The 18,512-nt window shown below is 68.9% G+C and overlaps 3 protein-coding genes across 3 annotated transcripts; 2 read left to right on the top strand and 1 right to left on the bottom strand.

Annotated features, from left to right (window-relative positions):
- Positions 1–349: 349 nt before the first annotated feature.
- Positions 350–12,009, top strand: LOC142077639 (myosin-binding protein C, fast-type-like; the record flags this gene model as incomplete). The annotated part of the gene is made up of 7 exons (XM_075139565.1): positions 350–575; positions 5,163–5,302; positions 7,216–7,375; positions 9,352–9,488; positions 10,540–10,726; positions 11,556–11,587; positions 11,952–12,009. Coding segments are annotated over 6 exons (861 nt in total), but the record flags the coding sequence as incomplete, so codon positions are not given.
- An 891-nt stretch (positions 12,010–12,900) lies between these two features.
- LOC142077638 (Golgi-associated RAB2 interactor protein 5A-like) lies at positions 12,901–14,619 on the bottom strand. Its single transcript, XM_075139564.1, has 3 exons — positions 14,343–14,619; positions 13,268–13,410; positions 12,901–13,175 (listed from the first exon to the last, which is right to left on the bottom strand). Exons 1-3 carry the CDS (start codon positions 14,424–14,426, stop codon positions 12,911–12,913), a joined length of 492 nt encoding a protein of 163 aa, XP_074995665.1. The 5' UTR covers positions 14,427–14,619; the 3' UTR covers positions 12,901–12,910.
- A 283-nt stretch (positions 14,620–14,902) lies between these two features.
- LOC142077637 (ER membrane protein complex subunit 10-like) lies at positions 14,903–17,652 on the top strand (the record flags this gene model as incomplete). Its single annotated transcript, XM_075139562.1, has 3 exons — positions 14,903–15,008; positions 17,353–17,419; positions 17,520–17,652. Coding segments are annotated over exons 1-3 (290 nt in total), but the record flags the coding sequence as incomplete, so codon positions are not given.
- Between the last annotated feature and the right edge of the window lie 860 nt (positions 17,653–18,512).

The raw sequence follows: 18,512 nt of genomic DNA on the forward strand, positions 1-18,512 counted from the left end.
GGAACTCACAGCCCCATGGCACTATAGGGCAGCCCCTCAGCACTATAGGGCAGCCCCACGGTGCTATAGAGCAGCCCCACAGCGCTACAGGGCAGCCCCACGGCGCTATAGGGCAGCCCCACGGCACTGTAGGGCAGCCCCACGGCGCTATAGGGCAGCCCCACAGCGCTATAGGGCAGCCTCACGGCGCTATAGGCAGCCCCACGGCACTATAGGGCAGCCCCACGGCGCTGTAGGGCAGCCCCACAGCACTATAGGGCAGCCCCACGGCGCTGTGGGGCAGCCCCACGGCTCCATAGGGGGAACTCACAGCCCCACAGCACTATAGGGCAGCCCCACAGCGCTATAGGGCAGCCCCACAGCGCCGTGGGTCCCGCCGCAGGGGAAGCCGCGTCCGCGGGTGACGTGGACGAAGGAGGGGCAGGCGCTGGGGGACGACGTCCACGTCCGCACCTCGGACCAGGACACCGTCTTCTTCATCCGCGCCGCGGGGCGGCACCACTCGGGGCAGTACCAGCTGCGCCTGCAGATCGAGAACATGGAGGACACGGCCACCCTGCACCTCCGCATCGTCGGTGGGCACCGGGGCGCTGGGGGCACTGGGATGGGGCACTGGGAGCACTGGGATGAGGCACTGGGAGCACTGGGATGGGGAACTGGGAGCACTGGGATGGGGCACTGGGAGCACTGGGATGGGGAACTGGGAGCACTGGGAGCACTGGGATGGGGCACTGGGGGCACTTGGATGGGGCACTGGGAGCACTGGGATGGGGAGCTGGGAGCACTGGGAGCACTGGGATGGGGAACTGGGAGCACTGGGAGCACTGGGATCGGGCACTGGGAGCACTGGGATGGGGCACTGGGAGCACTGGGATGGGGAACTGGGAGTACTGGGATGGGGAACTGGGAGCACTGGGAGCACTGGAATGGGGAACTGGGAGCACTGGGATGGGGAACTGGGAGCACTGGGAGCACTGGGATGGGGCACTGGGAGCACTGGGATGGGAAAATGGGAGCACTGGGAGCACTGGGATGGGGAACTGGGAGCACTGGGATGGGGAAATGGGAGCACTGGGAGCACTAGGATGGGGAACTGGGAGCACTGGGATGGGGAACTGGGAGCACTAGGAGCACTGGGATGGGGAACTGGGAGCACTGGGATGGGGAACTGGGAGTACTGGGATGGGGAACTGGGAGCACTGGGAGCACTGGGATGGGGCACTGGGAGCACTGGGATGGGGAACTGGGAGTACTGGGATGGGGAACTGGGAGCACTGGGATGGGGCACTGGGAGCACTGGGATGGGGAACTGGGAGCACTGGGAGCACTGGGATGGGGAACTGGGAGTACTGGGATGGGGAACTGGGAGCACTGGGAGCACTGGGATGGGGAACTGGGAGCACTGGGATGGGGAACTGGGAGCACTGGGAGCACTGGGATGGGGCACTGGGAGCACTGGGATGGGGAACTGGGAGTACTGGGATGGGAACTGGGAGCACTGGAGCACTGGGATGGGGCACTGGGAGCACTGGGATGGGGAACTGGGAGCACTGGGAGCACTGGGATGGGGAACTGGGAGCACTGGGAGCACTGGGATGGGGCACTGGGAGCACTGGGATGGGAAAATGGGAGCACTGGGAGCACTGGGATGGGAACTGGGAGCACTGGGATGGGGAAATGGGAGCACTGGGAGCACTAGGATGGGGAACTGGGAGCACTGGGATGGGGAACTGGGAGCACTGGGAGCACTGGGATGGGGAACTGGGAGCACTGGGATGGGGAACTGGGAGCACTGGGAGCACTGGGATGGGGCACTGGGAGCACTGGGATGGGGAACTGGGAGTACTGGGATGGGGAACTGGGAGCACTGGGATGGGGCACTGGGAGCACTGGGATGGGGAACTGGGAGCACTGGGAGCACTGGGATGGGGAACTGGGAGTACTGGGATGGGGAACTGGGAGCACTGGGAGCACTGGGATGGGGCACTGGGAGCACTGGGATGGGGAACTGGGAGTACTGGGATGGGGAACTGGGAGCACTGGGAGCACTGGGATGGGGAACTGGGAGCACTGGGATGGGCACTGGGAGCACTGGGATGGGGAACTGGGAGCACTGGGAGCACTGGGATGGGGAACTGGGAGTACTGGGATGGGGAACTGGGAGCACTGGGAGCACTGGGATGGGGCACTGGGAGCACTGGGATGGGAAAATGGGAGCACTGGGAGCACTGGGATGGGGAACTGGGAGCACTGGGATGGGGAAATGGGAGCACTGGGAGCACTGGGATGGGGAACTGGGAGCACTGGGAGCACTGGGATGGGGCACTGGGAGCACTGGGATGGGAAAATGGGAGCACTGGGAGCACTGGGATGGGGAACTGGGAGCACTGGGATGGGGAAATGGGAGCACTGGGAGCACTAGGATGGGGAACTGGGAGCACTGGGATGGGGAACTGGGAGCACTAGGAGCACTGGGATGGGGAACTGGGAGCACTGGGATGGGGAACTGGGAGTACTGGGATGGGGAACTGGGAGCACTGGGAGCACTGGGATGGGGCACTGGGAGCACTGGGATGGGGAACTGGGAGTACTGGGATGGGGAACTGGGAGCACTGGGATGGGGCACTGGGAGCACTGGGATGGGGAACTGGGAGCACTGGGAGCACTGGGATGGGGAACTGGGAGTACTGGGATGGGGAACTGGGAGCACTGGGAGCACTGGGATGGGGAACTGGGAGCACTGGGAGCACTGGGATGGGGCACTGGGAGCACTGGGATGGGGAACTGGGAGTACTGGGATGGGGAAATGGGAGCACTGGGAGCACTGGGATGGGGCACTGGGAGCACTGGGATGGGAACTGGGAGCACTGGGAGCACTGGGATGGGGCACTGGGAGCACTGGGATGGGAAAATGGGAGCACTGGGAGCACTGGGATGGGGAACTGGGAGCACTGGGATGGGGAAATGGGAGCACTGGGAGCACTAGGATGGGGAACTGGGAGCACTGGGATGGGGAACTGGGAGCACTGGGAGCACTGGGATGGGGAACTGGGAGCACTGGGATGGGGAACTGGGAGCACTGGGAGCACTGGGATGGGGCACTGGGAGCACTGGGATGGGGAACTGGGAGTACTGGGATGGGGAACTGGGAGCACTGGGATGGGGCACTGGGAGCACTGGGATGGGGAACTGGGAGCACTGGGAGCACTGGGATGGGGAACTGGGAGTACTGGGATGGGGAACTGGGAGCACTGGGAGCACTGGGATGGGGCACTGGGAGCACTGGGATGGGGAACTGGGAGTACTGGGATGGGGAACTGGGAGCACTGGGAGCACTGGGATGGGGAACTGGGAGCACTGGGATGGGGCACTGGGAGCACTGGGATGGGGAACTGGGAGCACTGGGAGCACTGGGATGGGGAACTGGGAGTACTGGGATGGGGAACTGGGAGCACTGGGAGCACTGGGATGGGGCACTGGGAGCACTGGGATGGGAAAATGGGAGCACTGGGAGCACTGGGATGGGGAACTGGGAGCACTGGGATGGGGAAATGGGAGCACTGGGAGCACTAGGATGGGGAACTGGGAGCACTGGGATGGGAAACTGGGAGCACTGGGAGCACTGGGATGGGGAACTGGGAGCACTGGGATGGGAACTGGGAGCACTGGGAGCACTGGGATGGGGAACTGGGAGTACTGGGATGGGGAACTGGGAGCACTGGGATGGGGCACTGGGAGCACTGGGATGGGGAACTGGGAGCACTGGGAGCACTGGGATGGGGAACTGGGAGTACTGGGATGGGGAACTGGGAGCACTGGGAGCACTGGGATGGGGCACTGGGAGCACTGGGATGGGGAAATGGGAGCACTGGGAGCACTGGGATGGGGAACTGGGAGCAGTGGGAGCACTGGGATGGGGAACTGGAAGCACTGGGATGGGGAACTGGGAGCACTGGGAGCACTGGGATGGGGAACTGGGAGCACTGGGATGGGAGAGCTGGGCCGGCACCATGGGATAGGCTGTACTGGGCCAGGCTGTACACGGAGCACTAGGACTGGGTGTACTGGGAGCACAGGGACTGGGCGTACTGGGAGCCCTGGGCTGAGGGTACTGGGAGCCCTGGGCTGGGAGGCACTGGGAGTCCTGGTGTAGGAGTACTGGGAGCACTGGGCTGTACTGGGAGCCCTGGGCTGGGAGGCACTGGGGGCACTCGGAGCAGTGCGCAGGGGTGCTGAGGGGTAGGGGGTGTTTGGGGGGGGGTGTTTGGGGGGTGTGTTGGGGTGTTTGGGGGTGTTTTGGGGGTTGGGGGTGTCGGGGGTGTTCGGGGTGTTGGGGTGTTTGGGGGGCTGTTGGGGGTGTTTGGGGGTGTCGGGGCTGTTTGGGGTGTTGGGGGTGTTTGGGGGGTGTTTTGGGGGGGTGTTTGGGGGTGTTGGGGGTGTTTTGGGGTGTCGGTGGTGACGGCCGCCCCCCCAGAGCGGCCGGGCCCCCCCGGGCGGTGCAGGTGAAGGAGGTGTGGGGCTGTTGGGGGTGTTTGGGGGTTGTTTGGGGGTGTCGGGGCTGTTTGGGGTGTTGGGGGTGTTTGGGGGGTGTTTTGGGGGGCTGTTGGGGGTGTTTGGGGGTGTTGGGGGTGTTTTGGGGTGTCGGGGGTGACGGCCGCCCCCCCAGAGCGGCCGGGCCCCCCCCGGGCGGTGCAGGTGAAGGAGGTGTGGGGCTGTTGGGGGTGTTGGGGCTGTTTGGGGGTGTTGGGGGTGTTTTGGGGTGTCGGGGGTGACGGCCGCCCCCCCAGAGCGGCCGGGCCCCCCCCGGGCGGTGCAGGTGAAGGAGGTGTGGGGCTATTGGGGGTGTTTTGGGGGGCTGTTGGGGGTGTTTGGGGGTGTTGGGGGTGTTTTGGGGTGTCGGTGGTGACGGCCGCCCCCCAGAGCGGCCGGGCCCCCCCCGGGCGGTGCAGGTGAAGGAGGTGTGGGGCTGTTGGGGGTGTTGGGGCTGTTTGGGGGTGTTGGGGGTGTTTTGGGGTGTCGGTGGTGACGGCCGCCCCCCCAGAGCGGCCGGGCCCCCCCCGGGCGGTGCAGGTGAAGGAGGTGTGGGGCTGTTGGGGGTGTTGGGGCTGTTTGGGGGTGTTGGGGGTGTTTTGGGGTGTCGGTGGTGACGGCCGCCCCCCCAGAGCGGCCGGGCCCCCCCCGGGCGGTGCAGGTGAAGGAGGTGTGGGGCTTCAACGCGCTGCTGGAGTGGGAGCCCCCCCAGGACGACGGCAACTGCGAGATCACCGGCTACACCGTGCAGAAGGCTGACAAGAGAACCATGGTGCGGGCCTGCCCCCGCCTGCCCCCCCAGACCCCCAACTGCACCCCCCGACCCCTGGCTGTACCCCCGGACCCCCAACTGCACCCCCAGACCCCCAACTGCCCCCCCGGACCCCCAACTGCCCCCTCACTGCCCCCCAACTGCACCCCCAGACCCCCGGCTGTACCCCCGGACCCCCAACTGCACCCCCAGACCCCCAACTGCACCCCCGCACCCCCAACTGCCCCCCCGGACCCCCAACTGCACCCCCGCACCCCCAACTGCCCCCCCAGACCCCCAGCTGTACCCCCGGACCCCCAACTGCCCCTTCACTGCCCCCCAACTGCCCCCCCCGACCCCCAACTGCCCCCTCACTGCCCCCCAACTGCCCCCCCAGACCCCCAACTGCACCTCCCAACACCAAGCTGCACCCTGGACCCCCAGCTGCACCCCCAGACCCTCAACTGCCCCCTAACTGCACCCCCGGGTCCCCAACTGCACCCCCAGATGCCCCGCTGCCCCCCTCCAAGAACCCCTGGCTGCCCCCCAAGTCCCCTGCCTGCCCCCCAGCCCCCCAGCTGCCCCCCAGCTGCCCCCCAAGTCCCCTGCCTGCCCCCCAGCTGCCCCCCCAGCCCCCCGCTGCCCCCCAGCCCCCCAGCAGCCCCCCAAACCCCCCCGTGCCCCCCAGGAGTCTTTCACGGTGTACGAGCACAACCGGCCGCCCCGCTGCCCCCCAGCTGCCCCCCAAGTCCCCTGCTGCCCCCCAGCTGCCCCCCAGCTGCCCCCCAAGTCCCCTGCTGCCCCCCCAGCCCCTCAGCTGCCCCCCAGCTGCCCCCCAAGTCCCCTGCTGCCCCCCAAACCCCCCGCAGCCCCCCAAACCCCCCCGTGCCCCCCAGGAGTGGTTCACGGTGTACGAGCACAACCGGCCGCCCCGCTGCCCCCCAGCTGCCCCCCACGTCCCCTGCTGCCCTCCCAGCCCCCCAAACCCCCCAGCAGCCCCCCAAACCCCCCAGCTGCCCCCCAAACCCCCCGTGCCCCCCAGGAGTGGTTCACGGTGTACGAGCACAACCGGCCGCCCCGCTGCCCCCCAAGTCCCCAGCTGCCCCCCAAACCCCCCAGCAGCCCCCCAAACCCCCCGTGCCCCCCAGGAGTCTTTCACGGTGTACGAGCACAACCGGCCGCCCCGCTGCCCCCCAGCTGCCCCCCAAGTCCCCAGCTGCCCCCCAAACCCCCCAGCTGCCCCCCAAACCCCCCCGTGCCCCCCAGGAGTGGTTCACGGTGTACGAGCACAACCGGCCGCCCCGCTGCCCCCCAAGTCCCCTGCTGTCCCCCAAACCCCCCAGCTGCCCCCCAAGTCCCCTGCTGCCCCCCCAGCCCCCCAGCTGCCCCCCAGCCCCCCAGCAGCCCCCCAAACCCCCCGTGCCCCCCAGGAGTGGTTCACAGTGTACGAGCACAACCGGCCGCCCCGCTGCCCCCCAGCTGCCCCCCACGTCCCCTGCTGCCCTCCCAGCCCCCCAAACCCCCCAGCAGCCCCCCAAACCCCCCAGCAGCCCCCCCAACCCCCCCGTGCCCCCCAGGAGTGGTTCACAGTGTACGAGCACAACCGGCCGCCCCGCTGCCCCCCAGCTGCCCCCCACGTCCCCTGCTGCCCTCCCAGCCCCCAAACCCCCCAGCAGCCCCCCAAACCCCCCGTGCCCCCCAGGAGTGGTTCACAGTGTACGAGCACAACCGGCCGCCCCGCTGCCCCCCAAGTCCCCAGCTGCCCCCCAAACCCCCCAGCAGCCCCCCCAACCCCCCGTGCCCCCCAGGAGTGGTTCACGGTGTACGAGCACAACCGGCCGCCCCGCTGCCCCCCCAGCCCCCTGCTGCCCCCCAAACCCCCCCCCAGCCCCCCAAACCCCCCAGCAGCCCCCCCAACCCCCCGTGCCCCCCAGGAGTGGTTCACGGTGTACGAGCACAACCGGCCGCCCCGCTGCACGGTGTCGGAGCTGGTGATGGGCAACGAGTACCTGTTCCGGGTGTACAGCGAGAACCTGTGCGGGCCCAGCGACACCCCCGGGCTCTCCACCAACACCGCCCGCATCCCCAAAGCAGGTCCCCCACGCCGGGGGTTTGGGGGTGCACGTGGGGGGGGGGTTTGGGGGGGCCCCAGGGGGAGTTTGGGGCCGCAGGGAGGGGTTTGGGGGGCCGGGGGGGGGGGTTTGGGGGGGCCTGGGGGAGTTTGGGGGGGGGGCAGGGGGGGTTTGGGGGTCACACGGGGGATTTGGGGAGCCCTGGGGGAGTTTGGGGGGGGGCAGGGGGGAGTTTGGGGGGCGCAGAGGGGGGTTTGGGGGCCCCAGGGGGAGTTTGGGGGGCCCTGGGGGAGTTTGGGGGGGGGCAGGGGGGAGTTTGCGGGGCGCAGAGGGGGGTTTAGGGGGCCCCAGGGGGAGTTTGGGGCCCCAGGGAGGGGTTTTGGGGGGGCGAGGGGGGTGTTTGGGGGGCCCTGAGGAGTTTGGGGGGGACCAGGGGGAGGCTGGGAGGGGCCAGGGGGAGTTTGGGGGGCGCAGGGGGGGTTTAGGGGTCCCAGGGGGAGTTTGGGACCCCAGGAAGGGGTTTGGGGGGCCGAGGGGGGGTTGGGGGGGGGCACGGGGAGTTTGGGGGGCGCAGGGGGGGTTTAGTGGGCCCCAGAGGGAGTTTGGGGCCCCAGGGAGGGGTTTTGGGGGGGCGAGGGGGGTGTTTGGGGGGCCCTGGGGGAGTTTGGGGGGGGCCAGGGGGAATTTTGGGGGCGCAGGGGGGGTTTAGGGGGCCCCAGGGGGAGTTGGGGGCCCCGGTGGGGGGGTTGGGGGGCCGAGGGGGGTGTTTGGGGAGCCCTGAGGAGTTTGGGGAGCCCTGAGGAGTTTGGGGGGGCCGAGGAGGGTGTTTGGGGGGCCCTGGGGGAGTTTGGGGAGGGCCAGGGGGAGTTTCGGGGGGGGCAGGGGGAGTTTGCGGGGCACAGGGAGGGTTTGGGGGGGCCCCACGGGGAGTTTGGGACCCCAGGGAGGGGTTTGGGGGGGCAAGGGGGGTGTTTGGGGGGCCCTGGGAGAGTTTGCGGGGCGCAGGGAGGGTTTAGGGGGCCCCAGGGGGAGTTTGGGGCCCCAGGGAGGGGCTGAGGAGGGTGTTTGGGGAGCCCTGAGGAGTTTGGAGGGGGCCCAGGGGGAGTTTGGGGGGCGCAGGGGGGCTTTAGGGGGCCCCAGGGGGAGTTTGGGGCCCCAGGGAGGAGTTTGAGGGGGCCCAGGGGAGGTTTGGGGGGCCCCAGGAGGAGTTTGGGGGGCTCTGGGGGGGATTGGGGGGGGCCCAGGGGAGGTTGGGGGTTCCCAGAGGAAGTTTGGAGGGGGCCAGGGGGAGTTTGGGGGGGCCCGAGGGCTTGGGTCCCCCCTAATTCTGGGGAGGGCTGGCCTGGATGTGTGGGTCCCCCCCTGGTTTTGGGGGGCACCTCAGACATGTGGGTGTCCCCCCCCCGGTTGTGGGTCCCCTCAGTAGTGGGGGGGCAGCCAAGATGCCCGGGGTCCCCGCTCCACTTTTGGGGGGCTTCCCAGACATGTGGGTCCCCCTGGGATTTTGGGGGGCTGCCCAGACATGTGGGTCCCCCCCCTGGTTTTGGGGGGCACCCCAGACATGTGGGTCCCCCTCCTGGTTTTGGGGGGCTTCCCAGACATGTGGGTCCCCCCCTTGGTTTTGGGGGGACACCCCAGACATGTGGGTCCCCCCCCCCAGTTGTGGGTCCCCTCAGGGTTGTGGGCAGCAGCCTGGATGCCCTGGGACTCCCCCCCAGTTTTGGGGGGCACCCCAGACATGTGGGTCCCCCTGGAATTTTGGGGGGCTTCCCAAACATGTGGGCCCCCCCCCGGTTGTGCGGCGGGGGGGCACCCCAAACCTCTGGATCCCCCTGGGATTTTGGGGTGCCGCCTGCCCCCCACCTCTGGCAGCCCAACGAGGGGGAGCAGAGGGGGAGCAGCCGCGGGGACCTGCATCCCTCCCCCCCCCCAGCGTTTTGGGGGTGCCCGGGGGGAGGGGATCCCCAACTCAGTGTCTGCCCCTCCCCCCCCCCCCAGGCCTGACGCTGAAGCCCCCCAAATTCCAGGAGCACGACTTCCGCTCGGCCCCCCAGTTCCTCACCCCGCTGGTGGATCGCAGCGCCGTGGCCGGCTACACCACCGCCCTCAACTGCGCCGTGCGGGGGCACCCCAAGGTGGGGGACACCCCAAGGTGGGGGGCACTTGGGGAGGGGGGGAACGGGGTGCCCCTAATGCTGCCCCCCCCCCCAGCCCAAGGTGCTGTGGGTGAAGGGCAAGAGGATTTTGGGGTCCCCCCTAACCCCGTGCCCCCCCCCAGCCCAAGGTGCTGTGGGTGAAGGGCAAGGGGATTTTGGGGTCCCCCCTAACCCCGTGCCCCCTCCCAGCCCAAGGTGCTGTGGGTGAAGGGCAAGGGGATTTTGGGGTCCCACCTAACCCCGTGCCCCCCCCCCAGCCCAAGGTGCTGTGGGTGAAGGGCAAGGGGATTTTGGGGTCCCCCCTAACCCCGTGCCCCACCCCCAGCCCAAGGTGCTGTGGGTGAAGGGCAAGGGGATTTTGGGGTCCCCCCTAACCCCGTGCCCCACCCCCCAGCCCAAGGTGCTGTGGGTGAAGGGCAAGGGGATTTTGGGGTCCCCCCTAACCCCGTGCCCCACCCCCCAGGCCAAGGTGCTGTGGGTGAAGGGCAAGGGGATTTTGGGGTCCCCCCTAAGCCCGTGCCCCCCCCCAGCCCAAGGTGCTGTGGGTGAAGGGCAAGGGGATTTTGGGGTCCCCCCTAACCCCGTGCCCCCCCTCCCAGCCCAAGGTGCTGTGGATGAAGGGCAAGGGGATTTTGGGGTCCCCCCTAACCCCGTGCCCCCCCCCCCAGCCCAAGGTGCTGTGGGTGAAGGGCAAGGGGTGGGGTGGACCTGGGGGGTCCTAGGGGAGGTTTTGGGGTGCATTTCGGGGTGCCTGACCCCACGCCCCCCCAGCCCAAGGTGAAGCACAGGACACAGGGAGGTTTTGGGGTGCGTTTCGGGGTGCCCTGACCCCGTGCCCCCCCAGCCCAAGGTGGTGTGGCTGAAGAACCAGGTGTGGGCTGGACCTGGGGGTCCTAGGGGAGGTTTTGGGGTGCAGTTTGGGGTCCCTAACGCTGCAACCCCCAGCCCAAAGTGAAGCACAGGGCACGGGGAGGTTTTGGGGTGCGTTTCGGGGTGCGTTTTGGGGTCCCCCTAATGCTGCCCCCCCCAGCCCAAGGTGGTGTGGCTGAAGAACCAGGTGGCCATCGGGGAGGACCCCCGGTTCCTGGCCCGGCACAGCCAGGGGGTCCTGACCCTCCAGATCCGCAAGCCGGGACCCTTCGACGGGGGCACCTACAGCTGCCGGGCTGTCAACGAGCTGGGGGAGGCGCTGACCGAGTGCAAGCTGGAGATACGGGGTGCGGGGGGGACCCCGATATCTGGGGGGGGTCCCTGATATCTGGGGGGGGTCCCTGATATCTGGGGGGGGCACCCCGGGATCTTGGAGGGGGCCATTGGTGCTGGCAGTGAGCTGGGGGAGGCGCTGACTGAGTGGAAGCTGGAGATATGGGGTGCTGGGGGGGCTCCCAAAACCTGGGGGCGTCCCTGATATCTGGGGGGGGCACCCTGGGGTCTGGAGGGGGCACCCCGGGATCTTGGAGGGGGCCATTGGTGCTGGCAGCGAGCTGGGGGAGGCGCTGACTGAGTGGAAGCTGGAGATATGGGGTGCTGGGGGGGCTCCCCAAAACCTGGGGGGGGTCCCCGATATCTGGGGGGGGTCCCCGATATCTGGGGAGGGGTCCCTGATATCTGGGGGGGGCACCTTGGGGTCTGAGGGGGGCACCCCGGGATCTTGGAGGGGGCCATTGGTGCTGGCAGTGAGCTGGGGGAGGCGCTGACTGAGTGGAAGCTGGAGATATGGGGTGCTGGGGGGGCTCCCCAAAACCTGGGGGGGGTCCCCGATATCTGGGGGGGGTCCCCGATATCTGGGGGGGGCACCCTGGGGTTTGGGGGGGCACCCCGGGATCTTGGAGGGGGCCATCGGTGCTGGCAGTGAGCTGGCGGAGGCGCTGACCGGGTGCAAGCTGGAGATACGGGGTACAGGGGGGGTCCCCGATAACTGGGGGGGGTCCCCAATACCTGGGGGGGATCCCCGATATCTGGAGGGGGTCCTTGAGAGCTGGGGGGGATCCCCGGGATCTGGGGGGGGCAGTGGCAGCCCCCCAACACAGGTCTCCCCCCACGCAGTGCCCCAGTGAAGGCGATGGCGAGGCAGGACGGTGAGTGGGGGGGGGGGGGGCGATTTTGGGGGGGCTTTGGGGGGGGTAATTTTGGGTGTGGGCGCTTTATTTTGGGGGGGGGTTAATTTGGGGGTGAGCTTAATTTGGGGGGGCGTTTAATTGGGCACGGGTGTTTAACTGGGGGGGCATTTAATGGGGGGGTGATTAATAGGTGCAGTGTTTAATGGGGGGGCGTTTAATTGGCGGGGTGATTAATTGGGGGGCTGTGTTTAATTGGGGGGGGTATTTTGGGGGGCCGTACGTTTAATTTGGGGGGGTGGCTGCTTTCTTGGGGGGATTAAGTTGGGGTGGGTGTTTCATTTTGGGGGTGCAGCCCCCCCTGTGACACCCGCCCCCCCCCCAGGGCCGGAGGAGGTGGGCAGAGGTGCCCCCCCGGGAATAAACGGAGCCCCCAGCTGTGCCCGGCCGTGTCCGTCTGTCCTTTTTGGGGGGCCCCCCCCACGTCCATCTGTCCTTTTGGGGGGTCCCTGGGCTGAGGGAGAGGGGTGACAATGGGGGTGACCCCCAGTTTGCACCCCCCACGTCCGTCTGTCCTTTTTGGGGGCCCCCCCCATGTCCGTCTGTCCTTTTGGGGGGTCCCTGGCCTGAGGGAGAGGGGTGACAATGGGGGTGACCCCCAGTTTGCACCCCCACGTCCGTCTGTCCTTTTTGGGGGCCCCCCCCATGTCCGTCTGTCCTTTTGGGGGGTCCCTGGGCTGGGGGAGAGGGGTGACAATGGGGGTGACCCCCAGTTTGCACCCCCACGTCCGTCTGTCCTTTTTGGGGGGCCCCCCCCACGTCCGTCTGTCCTTTTGGGGGGTCCCCGGGCTGGGGAAGAGGGGTGACAATGGGGGTGACCCCCAGTTTGCACCCCCACGTCCGTCTGTCCTTTTTGGGGGGCCCCCCCCATGTCCGTCTGTCCTTTTAGGGGGTCCCCGGGCTGAGGGAGAGGGGTGACAATGGGGGTGACCCCCAGTTTGCACCCTCCACGTCCGTCTGTCCTTTTTGGGGGGCCCCCCCCACGTCCATCTGTCCTTTTTGGGGGTCCCCGGGCTGAGGGAGAGGGGTGACAATGGGGGTGACCCCCAGTTTGCACCCCCATGTCCGTCTGTCCTTTTTGGGGGCCCCCCCCATGTCCGTCTGTCCTTCCTGGGGGTCCCCGGGCTGGGGAAGAGGGGTGACAATGGGGGTGACCCCCAGTTTGCACCCCCACGTCCGTCTGTCCTTTTGGGGGGTTGCGGCAGGGCTGGTGACAGCATGGGGGGGGGTGACACCATCTCCCTTCCACCTTTATTGGGGGGGGGGGCGGGCGGGCGCCCCCTCTCACAGCTCCGCCCTGTCCCCAGGGGGGTCCCGAGGGTCCCCCACCACCCCGGGGAGTCCCCGAGGGTCTGGGGGTCCCGGGGGGCACCCACCGGGGTCGCGGAGGAGGAAGAGGAGCCGGATCCAGCGGGCGAAGAGGCGATGGAGGCGTCGGGGCGGCGCCAGCAGCTGGAGGTAGAAAGTGCGACCGGTAACCAGGCGCGCCCGCAACTGGTGACACTGGTGGCTGTGGAGGGACAGACGGACGCAGGACAGCGGCAGCAGCCTGGAGGGAGAGGAATACATCTGTTGTGTGGGGGGGGGGGTGGCACAATATTGGGGTGCTGGTGGGAGGGAAGAAGGGGGTGGGGGGCTCACCCGAAGAGCTGGAGCTCCTCGGTTTGGGGGGGCGACGCCGGCACCGGCCGCGCCAGCAGCATCAGATCGGGGAGCGGGAGGAGGGGGCTGGTGGCGGCGATGCCCACCGTCACCCGGCTGGCCGCCTCGCCGCTCCGCGTCACCTGCGGGGACGGGGACACGGTTTGGGGGGGGACGGGACGTGGGGCTGCGGTAGAGGGGGGCTATGGAGGGGGGAGGAAGGGGGGCAGGTGGGGATGGGAGGGGGTGTTGGGGAGGGGGGGGGGGAATGGGACTGTTGGGGGCCATGGGTGAGGGGACGTGGGCAGGGGGACGTGGCCACAGCTGAGGGGACGGGTAAGAGGGGACAGGGCTGGGGGGGGGGGTCGTGGCTGAGGGGACACAGGCAGGGGGAGGGGACACAGGGCCATGGCTGAGGGGACACAGACTGGGGGAGGGGACACAGGGCTGTGGCTGAGGGGACACAGGCAGGGGGACATGGCCATGGCTGAGGGGACACAGGCGGGGGGGGGGACACAGGGCCAGGGCTGAGGGGACACAGGCAGGGGGAGGGGACATGGCCATGGCTGAGGGGACACAGGCGGGGGGGGGACACAGGGCCATGGCTGAGGGGACACAGGCGGGGGGGGGGGACACAGGGCCACGGCTGAGGGGACACAGGCGGGGGGGGGGACACAGGGCCGTGGCTGAGGGGACACAGGCGGGGGGGGGGACACAGGGCCATGGCTGAGGGGACACAGGCGGGGGGGGGGACACAGGGCCATGGCTGAGGGGACACAGGCAGGGGGACATGGCCATGGCTGAGGGGACACAGACTGGGGGAGGGGACACAGGGCCATGGCTGAGGGGACACAGGCAGGGGGAGGGGACACAGGGCTGTGGCTGAGGGGACACAGGCAAGGGGGACATGGGACCACAGCTGAGGGGACAAGTGGGGGGGGGGAACAGGGCCATGGCTGAGGGAACAGAGGTTGGGGGGAACAAGGCCATGGCTGAGGGGACAGGTGGGGGGACACAGGGCCAGGGCTGAGGGGACGCAGGCCGGGGGGGGGGGGTACACGGGGCTGCCCCTCACCTGCAGGAAGTCGCTCTCGAAGAGCGGGCAGTCCCGCAGGTGCCCGTACTCCCCCTGGGCCAGGCAGCGCCACAGCCGGCCCATACCGGGGTAGGAGGTGGGGGGGCAGCCCGGGAAGGACTCGGAGACCCCCGGGGAAGACACGGACGCCCCGGGGAAAGACACGGAGGCCCCGGGGAAAGACACGGAGGCCCCGGGGGAAGCTCACGGAGGCCCCGGGAGGGCTCGGGGAGACCCCGGGGAGGCGCCGCTGCCGCCGCTCAAGATGGCGCCGGGACGCCTCAAGATGGCGCCCGCGGGCTCGCGCACCACGGCGCGGCGGGCGGGAAGGGCGCGCGACCAGCCCCGCCCCCTTCCCTTCGCGCCCCGCCCCCTTCCCTTCGCGCCCCGCCCCCTTCCCTTCGCGCCCCGCCCCCTTCCCTTCGCGCCCCGCCCCCTCCCGCCGTGCCCCGCCCCTCCCCGCTTTACCCCGCTCCCGCCCGGCTTTGCCCCGCCCCCGCCCCGCCCCGCTCCCGCTTTGCCCCGCCCCGCCCCGCTTTGCCCCGCCCCCGTCCCGTCGTGCCCCGCGCGGCCAAGATGGCGGCCCCGGCGCTGGTGCTGGCGCTGCTGGGGGCGGCGGCGGCGCTGGGCGGCGGCGGGAGCTGCCGGGGCGGGCCCGGGCTGCGGGTGAGCGGCGGGGGCCGGGGGGGCCGGGGGGGCCGGGGGCTGCCCCGCGGCGGGGCGGTCGTGGTCGTGAGGGGGCGGGTCCCGCCCCGGGATGGAGCGGGGGCGGGCCCTGTGGCGGCGAGTTAATATTAATGAGGGGCGTGTCCTCACGGGTGAGGGTTCGTTAATATTAATGAGGGGCGGGACGCTCCTCTCACTGGTTGGGGGCGCTGCCCTGCGCCCGTTCGTTGCTATTCATAAGGGGGTGGGGTAGGTGCAATGGCAGCTCATTAATATTAATGAGGAGCGGGTTCTAGCTGGTGTCAGCTCATTAATATTCAGGAGTGGGCAGGAACTGCCCTACAGTGGCTTATGCAGATGAGGGTGGAGTTGGTATCAAGGGGCAGCTCATTAGTATTAATAAGATGCGCTATGTAATGTGTGGTGTTATTAACATTAATGAGAGCAGGCCTTGTCTCTTGTTAGCTCATTAATATTCATGAGATGCGGGGCTTGTCCATGGTCAGCTCATTAATATTCACAAGAGGGCGGACACTGCCCCACGCTGGTAGTGCTTGAGAGGCCGAGCAGTCGCCCGTGGTGCTCATTAATATTCATGAGCAGGCGGTTATTAGCGTCTGTAGCTCATTAATATTCATGATGGATGGTCAGCAGCATGGCCTCGAGTCAGTTCATCAATATTCATGAGGGTGGGATCCAAGGGTTGGTTTGCTCCTTAATATTCATGAGGAAGGACCCAAGGCTTGGTTTACTCATTAATATTCATGTGAAGAAGACTTAAGTTTTGGGTTGCTCGTTAATATTCATGAGGGCGGAGGGGGCGTCCCCATCCCGGGGTCCCCAGTGGGAGGCGCTGACACCCCTGCCCTGGCCCCAATGTCACCCCCGCCCCCAATGTCACCCCCATCCCAACGTCCCCCAATGTCACTCCCCCTGCCCCAATGTCACCCCCCGCCCCCAATGTCACCCCGTGTGTCCCCAATGTCACCCCCCCGTCCCCAATGTCACCCCCCATCCCCAATGACACCCCCACCCTGGCCCCAATGTCACCCCTTGTGTCCCCAATGTCACCCCCCATCCCCAATGTCACCCCTGCCCCACCCCCAATGTCACCCCCCCGTCCCCAATGTCACCCCCCATCCCCAATGACACCCCCGCCCTGGCCCCAATGTCACCCTCTGTGTCCCCAATGTCACCCCGTGTTCCCAATGTCACCCCCACTTTGTCCCCAATGTCACTCTCACTCCATTCCAATGTCCCCCAATGTCACCCCCCCATCCCCAATGTTACTCCGCAACCCAACGTCACCCCCGTCCCCAACGTCACCCCCCGTCCCCAACGTCACCCCCCTGTCCCCAACGTCACCCCCCCGTCCCCAACGTCACCCCCCGTCCCCAACGTCACCCCCCCGTCCCCAACGTCACCCCCTTGTCCCCAACGTCACCCCCGTCCCCAACGTCACCCCCCGTCCCCAACGTCACCCCCCCGTCCCCAACGTCACCCCCCGTCCCCAGCGTCACCCCTTGTCCCCAGCGTCACCCCCTTGTCCCCAATGTCACCCCCCTGTCCCCAACGTCACCCCCCGTCCCCAACGTCACCCCCCCGTCCCCAACGTCACCCCCCGTCCCCAGCGTCACCCCTTGTCCCCAGCGTCACCCCCTTGTCCCCAACGTCACCCCCCTGTCCCCAACGTCACCCCCCGTCCGCAACGTCACCCCCTTGTCCCCAACGTCACCCCCCCGTCCCCAACGTCACCCCCCGTCCCCAACGTCACCCCCCGTCCCCAACGTCATCCTCCGTCCCCAACGACACCCCCCGTCCCCAACGTCACCCCCCGTCCCCAATGTCACCCCTGTCCCCAACGTCACCCCCCTGTCCCCAACGTCACCCCTTGTCCCCAACGTCACCCCTTGTCCCCAACATCACCCCCCGTCCCCAACGTCACCCCCCCGTCCCCAACGTCACCCCTTGTCCCCAACCTCACCCCCCCGTCCCCAACGTCACCCAACGCCACCCCCCGTCCCCTATGTCACCCCCCTGTCCCCAACGTCACCCCCCATCCCCAACGTCACCCCCTTGTCCCCAACCTCACTCCCCTGTCCCCAGCGTCACCCCCCCGTCCCCAACCTCACCCCCCGTCCCCAACCTCACCCCCCGTCCCCAACGTCACCCCCCTGTCCCCAACGTCACCCCCCCGTCCCCAACCTCACCCCCCTGTCCCCAACGTCACCCCCCGTCCCCAACCTCACCCCCCGTCCCCAACGTCACCCCCCTGTCCCCAACGTCACCCCCCGTCCCCAACGTCACCCCCCCGTCCCCAACGTCACCCCCTTGTCCCCCCCAGCCCGGCGAGGGCCGTGACCCCGAGACCTGCGGGCTCACCCTGCCCCTGGAGCACTCCTTCGAGCTGGGTGAGTTTGGGGGGACACAGGGGGGCGGGGGGTGACGTTGGGGACACCGAGCCGGTCCCCAACCCCTCTGTGTCCCCGTGTCCCCCCCCCCCCCCCCCAGATGACAGCCCCCGGTTCCGCAAGCGGGGGACGCTGGCCTGGACCCCCGGCGCCGAGCCCGCCCTGACGCTCGCCCAGAAGCAGCTCAGCGAGGACGAACGCAACCAGCTGCGGGTTTGGGGGGGCCCGGGGGGGTTGGGGGGACCCGGGAGGGGTTTTGGGGGGCTCAGGGGGGGCCCAGGGGGTTTTGGGGGGGGCCCAGGAGGGGTTTTGGGGGGGCTCAGGGGGGGTTAGGGGGGCCCGGGAGGGGTTTTGGGGGGCTCAGGGGGGGCCCAGGGGGTTTTGGGGGGGGCCCAGGAGGGGTTTTGGGGGGGCTCTGGGGGGGTTGGAGGGACCCAGGGGCGGTTTTGGGGGGACCAGGGGGGAGCCCAGGGGGTTTTGGGGGACCTGGGGGGAGTTTGGGGGGGCTCAGAGGGAGTTGGATGGAACCAGGAGGAGTTTTGGGGGGCTTAGGGGGGGCCCAGGGGTTTTGGGGGGGGCCCAGGAGGGGTTTTGGGGGGGCTCTGGGGGGATTGGGGTGACCCGGAAGGGGTTTTGGGGGGCTCAGAGGGAGTTGGGGGAACCCAGGAAGGGTTTTGGGGGGCTCAGGGGGGGTTAGGGGGGCCCGGGAGGGGTTTTGGGGGGCTCAGGGGGGGCCCAGGGGTTTTGGGGGGACCCGGAGGGAGTTTGGGGGGGCCCGGGGGGGTTGGGGGGACCCGGGAGGGGTTTTGGGGGGCCCGGGGAGGGCCCAGGGGGTTTTGGGGGGGGCCCAGGAGGGGTTTTGGGGGGGCTCAGGGGGGGTTAGGGGGGCCCGGGAGGGGTTTTGGGGGGCTCAGGGGGGGCCCAGGGGGTTTTGGGGGGACCTGGGGGAAGTTTGGGGGGGCTCAGAGGGGGTTGGGGGGACCCAGGAGGGGTTTTGGGGGGGCTCAGGGGGGGCCCAGGGGGTTTGGGGGGGCCCAGGAGGGGTTTTGGGGGGGCTCAGGGGGGGTTAGGGGGGCCCGGGAGGGGTTTTGGG

This window comes from Calonectris borealis, unplaced genomic scaffold (genome assembly GCF_964195595.1).
Source record: "Calonectris borealis unplaced genomic scaffold, bCalBor7.hap1.2 HAP1_SCAFFOLD_353, whole genome shotgun sequence".
NCBI classification, from domain to species: domain Eukaryota; kingdom Metazoa; phylum Chordata; class Aves; order Procellariiformes; family Procellariidae; genus Calonectris; species Calonectris borealis.

Coding starts and splice junctions, on each gene's coding strand:
- LOC142077638 (XM_075139564.1), bottom strand. CDS start 14,426: ATGGGCCGGCTGTGGCGCTGCCTGGCCCAGGGGGAGTACGGGCACCTG. Junction 13,411..14,342: donor TCGAGAGCGACTTCCTGCAG/GTGAGGGGCAGC, acceptor CCGTCCCCGCAG/GTGACGCGGAGCGGCGAGGC. Junction 13,176..13,267: donor GAGGAGCTCCAGCTCTTCGG/GTGAGCCCCCCA, acceptor CTCTCCCTCCAG/GCTGCTGCCGCTGTCCTGCG.